The 8,095-nt window shown below is 55.0% G+C and overlaps 1 protein-coding gene across 1 annotated transcript in view; it reads left to right on the top strand.

The window, feature by feature from the left end:
* The window catches only part of nsdhl (NAD(P) dependent steroid dehydrogenase-like), a 14,548-nt gene extending 6,453 nt beyond the window's left edge, over window positions 1–8,095 (top strand). The window contains 2 exon segments of the mRNA XM_064973165.1: window positions 120–222; window positions 7,064–8,095. Of these exon segments, the coding sequence (XP_064829237.1) occupies window positions 120–222; window positions 7,064–7,396 (436 nt within the window). The 3' untranslated portion in view covers window positions 7,397–8,095.

Below are 8,095 nucleotides of genomic sequence, written 5' to 3'. Positions count from 1 at the left end.
ACATGGACTCTTCCCTAGACATAGTGGGATCGACCAAAGTTAATGTTTTATGTTGTCTCTGTTGATGTAGTCTCTCTGCCTCTTTCTCTTTCTTTGCTTCCCTCGCTCTGTCTCTGTAGTGATGGTTCTAACCTGGTGGATTTCACTTTTGTGGACAATGTGGTTCATGGACACATCCTGGCAGCTGAGAGTCTAAGGCCAGAGTCTCCTATCTGTGGCAAGGTAGGAACCCTCTATATGGCCTCTCTCATACGCTAGACTTGCCTGCACTGTACGACTGGATGATGATCACTGGGGTCAACTGTTCTGTGTTCGAAGAAAGAGATGCCTTTCACACTCACACAATATTTGTTGAGTTCAAGACTGACCTCAATTGCCAGCGCATATAGAGAGCATGGGACTCTAAGGTTCTATCGGCAGAAATATGATTCTGAGGCTTTCAAGACTCACCCTGATTGGTTATTGAATGGTGTCAACAAATGTGATCTTGTATTCTTTTGACCAACAGGAGTTGGAGTACTATGTACTGTAGGTAGAGAACATTGAACAGAACAAGGATATATCAGTCACTCAATTTGGACAAAAATGCAAATACAACGTTAAAGTCCCAAGCTCTCAATACAGAGCCTGGAAATACTGTCTACCAAAGTGTGACTTGAAAGGGGCTAAAATCGAGGTGGGAGAGAGACTGCACTTCTATATTAAATGGGACGCTGAAAATAGCTATTGAAAATGAATGTTCAATGACGGTGACCTTATTATTTTTGGGAAGCCCAAATGATTCTGAGTTTAGGAACATAAAGTTTAAATGTGAAAACTAGTCCAAAATGAATACTTTCTGATTTTTCCCAAACTCACATCCTTGTTTAGCCTAAATCACTTGCTCTGCTTGCACTTTGAGTACCATAATGTAGAGTGGAGGTTCAAAGGGTCATGCTCCATCCGGGAGGGGCAACTTCTTTTTTTAGGAACTGAGTCGGGGTCTTTAATGTTTACTTTACTGTTGAGAGTTAGATGGTGGAATAACCAAAGTGCAATTTCAAAATGTGGTTGTGATTCAGCAGTGTTTCTCTTGTCAGTCAATTAGCCCATGTCAGCAAATATTTCTTGTTGATTTAGCGGCCAGCTATCTAAACTTTTTTCCAAAATCAATCCGTCTCACTCAGATATTATTTAGTACGCAGACCTGCGGCCCCTCGTTTTTTACATTTCACCTTTATTAAACTCGGCAAGTCAGTTAAGAACAAAATCTTATTTACAATGGCGGCCTACCAAAAGAGCTCAAAAAATACATTAAATATAGGACGAAACACGCATCACGACAACAGGGGCCACCCGAGTGGTGCAGAGATCTAAGGCCCTGCATCACAATGTTGGCTATACCACTAGAGATCCTGGGTTCAAGTCCAGGCTCTGTCGCAGCCGGCCGTGACCGGGAGATCCATGAGGTGGTGCACAATTGGCCCAGCGTTGTATGGGATAGGAGAGGGTTTGGCCAGCAAATGTCCTTGTCCCATCGCGCACTAGTGACTTCTGTGGCGGTTGCCAGGTGTACGGTGTATCCCCCGACACTTTGGTGCTGCTGGTGTCCAGGTGGGCATTGTGTCTAGAGGCAGTGTGGCTGGTGTCCAGGTGGGCAGTGTGGCTGGTGTCCAGGTGGGCAGTGTGGCTGGTGTCCAGGTGGGCAGTGTGGCTGGTGTCCAGGTGGGCAGTGTGGCTGGTGTCCAGGTGGGCAGTGTGGCTGGTGTCCAGGTGGGCAGTGTGGCTGGTTAGGTGGGCAAGGTGGGCATTGTGGCTGGTGTCCAGGTGGGCAGTGTGGCTGGTGTCCAGGTGGGCAGTGTGGCTGGTGTCCAGGTGGGCATTGTGTCCAGGTGGGCAGTGTGGCTGGTGTCCAGGTGGGCAGTATGGCTGGTGTCCAGGTGGGCAGTGTGGCTGGTGTCCAGGTGGGCATCATGTCAAGGGGCAGTGTGGCTGGTGTCCAGGTGGGCAGTGTGGCTGGTGTCCAGGTGGGCATTGTGGCTGGTGTCCAGGTGGGCATTGTGGCTGGTGTCCAGGTGGGCATTGTGGCTGGTGTCCAGGTGGGCATTGTGCTCAGGTGGGCATTGTGTCCAGGTGGGTGTGGCTGGTGTCCACTGGGCAGTGTGGCCAGTGTCCAGGTGGGCAGTGTGGCTGGTGTCCAGGTGGGCAGTGTGGCTGGTCCAGGTGGGTGTCCAGGTGGGCAGTGTGGCTGGTGTCCAGGTGGGCCAGGTGGGCAGTGTGGCTGGTGTCCAGGTGGGCAGTGTGGCTGGTGTCCAGGTGGGCAGTGTGGCTGGTGTCCAGGTGGGCAGTGTGGCTGGTGTCCAGGTGGGCAGTGTGGCTGGTGTCCAGGTGGGCAGTGTGGCTGGTGTCCAGGTGGGCAGTGTGGCTGGTGTCCAGGTGGGCAGTGTGGCTGGTGTCAGGTGGGGTGGGCAGTGTGGCTGGTGTCCAGGTGGGCAGTGTGGCTGGTGTCAGGTGGGCAGTGTGGCTGGTGTCCAGGTGGGCAGTGTGGCTGGTGTCCAGGTGGGCATGGCTGGTGTCCAGGTGGGCAGTGTGGCTGGTGGCAGTGTGGGCTGGTGTCCAGGTGGGCAGTGTGGCTGGTGTCCAGGTGGGCAGTGTGGCTGGTGTCCAGGTGGGCAGTGTGGCTGGTGTCCAGGTGGGCAGTGTGGCTGGTGTCCAGGTGGGCAGTGTGGCCCAGGTGGGTGTGTGGGCTGGTGTCCAGGTGGGCAGTGTGGCTGGTGTCCAGGTGGGCAGTGTGGCTGGTGTCCAGTGTCCAGGTGGGCAGTGTGGCTGGTGTCCAGGTGGGCAGTGTGGCTGGTGTCCAGGTGGGCAGTGTGGCTGGTGTCCAGGTGGGCAGTGTGGCTGGTGTCCAGGTGGGCAGTGTGGCTGGTGTCCAGGTGGGCATTGTGGCTGGTGTCCAGGTGGGCAGTGTGTCCAGGTGGGCAGTGTGGCTGGTGTCCAGGTGGGCAGTGTGGCTGGTGCAGGTGGGCTGGTGTCCAGGTGGTGTCCAGGTGGGCAGTGTGGCTGGTGTCCAGGTGGGCAGTGTGTCCAGCTGGTGTCCAGGTGGGCAGTGTGGCTGGTGTCCAGGTGGGCAGTGGTGGTGTCCAGGTGTGCAGGTGGGCAGTGTGGCTGGTGTCAGGTGGGCAGGTGGGCAGTGTGGCTGGTGTCCAGGTGGGCAGTGTGGCTGGTGTCCAGGTGGGCAGTGTGGCTGGTGTCCAGGTGGGCAGTGTGGCTGGTGTCCAGGTGGGCAGTGTGGCTGTGTGTGGGCAGTGTGGTGGTGTCCAGGTGGGCAGTGTGGCTGGTGTCCAGGTGGGCAGTGTGGCTGGTGTCCAGGTGGGCAGTGTGGCTGGTGTCAGGTGGGCAGGTGGGCAGGTGGGCAGTGTGGCTGGTGTCCAGGTGGGCAGTGTGGCTGGTGTCCAGGTGGGCAGTGTGGCTGTGTCCAGGTGGGCAGTGTGGCTGGTGTCCAGGTGGGCAGTGTGGCTGGTGTCCAGGTGGGCAGTGTGGCTGGTGTCCAGGTGGGCAGTGTGGCTGGTGGTGTCCAGGTGGGCATTGTGGCTGGTGTCCAGGTGGGCAGTGTGTCCAGGTGGGTGTGGCTGGTGTCCAGGTGGGCAGTGTGGCTGGTGTCCAGGTGGGCAGTGTGGCTGGTGTCCAGGTGGGCAGTGTGGCTGGTGTCCAGGTGGGCAGTGTGGCTGGTGTCCAGGTGGGCATTGTGTCCAGGTGGGCAGTGTGGCTGGTGTCCAGGTGGGCAGTGTGGCTGGTGTCCAGGTGGGCAGTGTGGCTGGTGTCCAGGTGGGCAGTGTGGCTGGTGTCCAGGTGGGCAGTGTGGCTGGTGTCCAGGTGGGCAGTGTGGCTGGTGTCCAGGTGGACAGTGTGGCTGGTGTCCAGGTGGGCAGTGTGGCTGGTGGGCAGTGTGGCTGGTGTCCAGGTGGGCAGTGTGGCTGGTGTCCAGGTGGGCAGTGTGGCTGGTGTCCAGGTGGGCAGTGTGGGCAGTGTGGCTGGTGTCCAGGTGGGCAGTGTGGCTGGTGTCCAGGTGGGCAGTGTGGCTGGTGTCCAGGTGGGCAGTGGCTGGTGTCCAGGTGGGCAGTGTGGCTGGTGTCCAGGTGGGCAGTGTGGCAGGTGGGGTGTCCAGGTGGGCAGTGTGGCTGGTGTCCAGGTGGGCATTGTGGCTGGTGTCCAGGTGGGCATTGTGGCTGGTGTCCAGGTGGGCAGTGTGGCTGGTGTCCAGGTGGGCAGTGTGGCTGGTGTCCAGGTGGGCAGGTGGGTGTGGCTGGTGTCCAGGTGGGCAGTGTGGCATTGTGGCTGGTGTCCAGGTGGGCTGGTGTCCAGGTGGGCAGTGTGGCTGGTGTCCAGGTGGGCAGGTGGGAGGTGGGCATTGTGGCTGGTGTCCAGGTGGGCAGTGTGGCTGGTGTCCAGGTGGGCAGTGTGGCTGGTGTCCAGGTGGGCATTGTGTCCAGGTGGGCAGTGTGGCTGGTGTCCAGGTGGGCAGTGTGGCTGGTGTCCAGGTGGGCAGTGTGGCTGGTGTCCAGGTGGGCAGGTGGGCAGTGTGGCTGGTGTCCAGGTGGGCTGGTGCAGGTGTGGCTGGTGTCCAGGTGGGCAGTGTGGCTGGTGTCAGGTGGGCAGGTGGGCAGTGTGGCTGGTGTCCAGGTGGGCAGTGTGGCTGGTGTGTGGGCAGTGTGGCTGGTGTCCAGGTGGGCAGTGTGGCTGGTGTCCAGGTGGGCAGTGTGGCTGGTGTCCAGGTGGGCAGTGTGGCTGGTGTCCAGGTGGGCAGTGTGGCTGGTGTCCAGGTGGGCAGTGTGGCTGGTGTCCAGGTGGGCATTGTGTCTAGAGGCAGTGTGGCTGGTGTCCAGGTGGGCAGTGTGGCTGGTGTCCAGGTGGGCAGTGTGGCTGGTGTCCAGGTGGGCAGTGTGGCTGGTGTCCAGGTGGGCAGTGTGGCTGGTGTCCAGGTGGGCAGTGTGTCCAGGTGTCCTTGTGGGCATTGTGGCTGGTGTCCAGGTGGGCATTGTGTCCCAGTGTGGCTGGTGCAGGTGGGCAGTGTGGCTGGTGTCCAGGTGGGCAGTGTGGCTGGTGTCCAGGTGGGCAGTGTGGCTGGTGTCCAGGTGGGCAGTGTGGCTGGTGTCCAGGTGGGCAGTGTGTCCAGGTGTCCTTGTGGGCATTGTGGCTGGTGTCCAGGTGGGCATTGTGTCCAGGTGGGCAGTGTGGCTGGTGTCCAGGTGGGCAGTGTGGCTGGTGTCCAGGTGGGCAGTGTGGCTGGTGTCCAGGTGGGCAGTGTGGCTGGTGTCCAGGTGGGCATTGTGTCAAGAAGCAGTGTGGCTTGGTTGGGTTGTGTTTTGGAGGACCCACTGCTCTCGACCTTCGCCTCTCCTGAGTCCGTACGGAGCTGCAGCGATGAGACAACTGTTACTAACATTTGGATACCATGAAATTGGGGAGAAAACGGGGTATATATATATATATATATATATATATATATGAGAGAACACTACATAAAGAGAGACCTAAAGACAACAACACAGCAAGGCAGCAACACATGACAACACAGCAAGGCAGCAACACATGACAACACAGCATGGTAGCAACACAAAACATGGTACAAACATTATTGGACACAGACAACAGCACAAAGGTCAAGAAGGTAGAGACAACAATACATCACGCAAAGCAGCTACAACTGTCAGTAAGAGTGTCCATGATTGAGTCTTTGAATGAAGAGATGGAGATAAAACTTTCCAGTTCGTTGCAGCTCGTTCCAGTCGCTAGCTGTAGTGAACTGAAAAGAGAAGCGACCCAGGGATGTGTGTGCTTTGGGGACCTTTAACAGAATGTGACTGGTAGAACAGGTGTTGTATGTGGAGGATGAGAGCTGCAGTAGATATCTCAGATAGGGGGGGAGAGAAGGGGTGTAGTATGTGGAGGATGAGGGCTGCAGTAGATATCTCAGATAGGGGGGGAGAGAAGGGGTGTAGTATGTGGAGGATGAGGGCTGCAGTAGATATCTCAGATAGGGGGGGAGAGAAGGGGTGTAGTATGTGGAGGATGAGGGCTGCAGTAGATATCTCAAATAGGGGGGAGAGAAGGGGTGTAGTATGTGGAGGATGAGGGCTGCAGTAGATATCTCAGATAGGGGGAGTGAAGGGGTGTAGTATGTGGAGGATGAGGGCTGCAGTAGATATCTCAGATAGGGGGAGAGAAGGGGTGTAGTATGTGGAGGATGAGGGCTGCAGTAGATATCTCAGATAGGGGGAGAGAAGGGGTGTAGTATGTGGAGGATGAGGGCTGCAGTAGATATCTCAGATAGGGGGGAGAGAAGGGGTGGAGGATGAGGGCTGCAGTAGATATCTCAGATAGGGGGAGTGAAGGGGTGTAGTATGTGGAGGATGAGGGCTGCAGTAGGTATCTCAGATAGGGGGAGTGAAGGGGTGTAGTATGTGGAGGATGAGGGCTGCAGTAGGTATCTCAGATAGGGGGAGTGAAGGGGTGTAGTATGTGGAGGATGAGGGCTGCAGTAGATATTTACATTTACATTTAAGTCATTTAGCAGACGGAGTGAAGGGGTGTAGTATGTGGAGGATGAGGGCTGCAGTAGGTATCTCAGATAGGGGGGAGTGAGGTCTACAAGGGTTTTATAAATAAGCATCAACCAGTAGGTCTTGCAACGGGTATATAGAGATGACCACTTTACAGAGGAGTATAGAGTGCTGAGATCTGTCCTATAAGGAGTTTTGGTGGAAAAGCTGATGGCTGAATGGTAAAGAATGTCTAGCCGCTCATGAGTTCTGATTTGTTGTGGCCCCGCCTTCTTCAAAGTTGCCCATCCCTGTACTAGATGGTGATGGACTGAGAGATCAGCCAATGAAAATCCAGCAGCAGGTTTTCCAGCTCCTGCCATAGGTCCCCGATCAAGTCCCTTTCTGAGGCTCTTTGAAACCAGGCGGTTCCATAAAGAAAGACGGCAGGTGGATGAGACCAGGTTCTAACCAATGTGTGGCTACAGAGAACGAACAGAAATGTCTTAACCTGACTCTGGTCTTTCTCATCTGTCCCCCTCCAGGCGTACCACATCACTAATGACGAGCCTGTCCGGTTCTGGGACTTCATGTCAGATATTCTAGTAGGTCTGGGCTACGCTGCTCCGCGCTACCACCTTCCCTACACGCTAGTCTACGGGCTGGCTCTGCTGCTGTGGCTGCTGTCTCTGTTACTACGCCCCCTGGTGTCCTTCAAGCCTACCTTCACCCCCATGAGGGTGGCCCTGGCGGGTACACACCACTTCTACAGCTGCTCCAGAGCCAAGCAGGACATGGGGTACAAGCCTGTGGTCGGTCTAAAGGATGGAATCCGACGCACGGTGGAGAGCTATCCTCATCTACGACATGGAGCCTGATGACTGTACCTGCAGTATGGTAGCCTGGAAACCAAACTGATATGCTCTGTGAAACAATGGTGAAATGGATCGTATCAGTTTGGATTCCAGGCTAGTGGTATGGATCCTCACGGCTGAGTCCTAACTTGAGATCTATGCACACAACTTGTAAAATGATACACTGATGTCGATGGGAGGAAAACATTAAGCTAGGAGTTGTGTGTACAGTTCCTCAAGTTAAGATTCAACCTTGAGGACGGTTTCATACTCTCACCAGTGTCTTGAGTCTTGATCGTTAGGTTAAAAAAAAGAAAAGGTGTAATTTTCAAACTCTCAGATTTTTTTGGGCCCATAATACTAACTGAAGGTATGAGCCGTTGGCATGAGTGTTTTCGGGCATGTCTGTAGACCTGTATGAGGATCTGTGAACTCACCTTTCCTACAACAGTCACTCTTCCATTTAGTGTCGGGTTTCAGTACCTCTCTTCACCAATAGACAGCAGCACACATTTCTTCTCTGTGGAATGTAGATATACAACCTAACATGGAGATGTTTCCAACACTTCCTCTGGCCATTATTCATGAACACCCATTTTGATGTACGAGTGATACATTTACTGTGACTGGTTTCCCTCTACAGCTATCTTATTTCTATTCTCTTATACAAATCACAAGGAATCATGCAGTTTGTTCATTTCAAATAAAAATCCATTATCTTAA

The sequence above is a fragment of the Oncorhynchus masou genome, chromosome 9 (assembly GCF_036934945.1).
Source record: "Oncorhynchus masou masou isolate Uvic2021 chromosome 9, UVic_Omas_1.1, whole genome shotgun sequence".
Classification (NCBI taxonomy): domain Eukaryota; kingdom Metazoa; phylum Chordata; class Actinopteri; order Salmoniformes; family Salmonidae; genus Oncorhynchus; species Oncorhynchus masou.
Note: the sequence above shows the minus strand (reverse complement) of the source record. Positions and strands in the feature narration are given on the sequence as shown.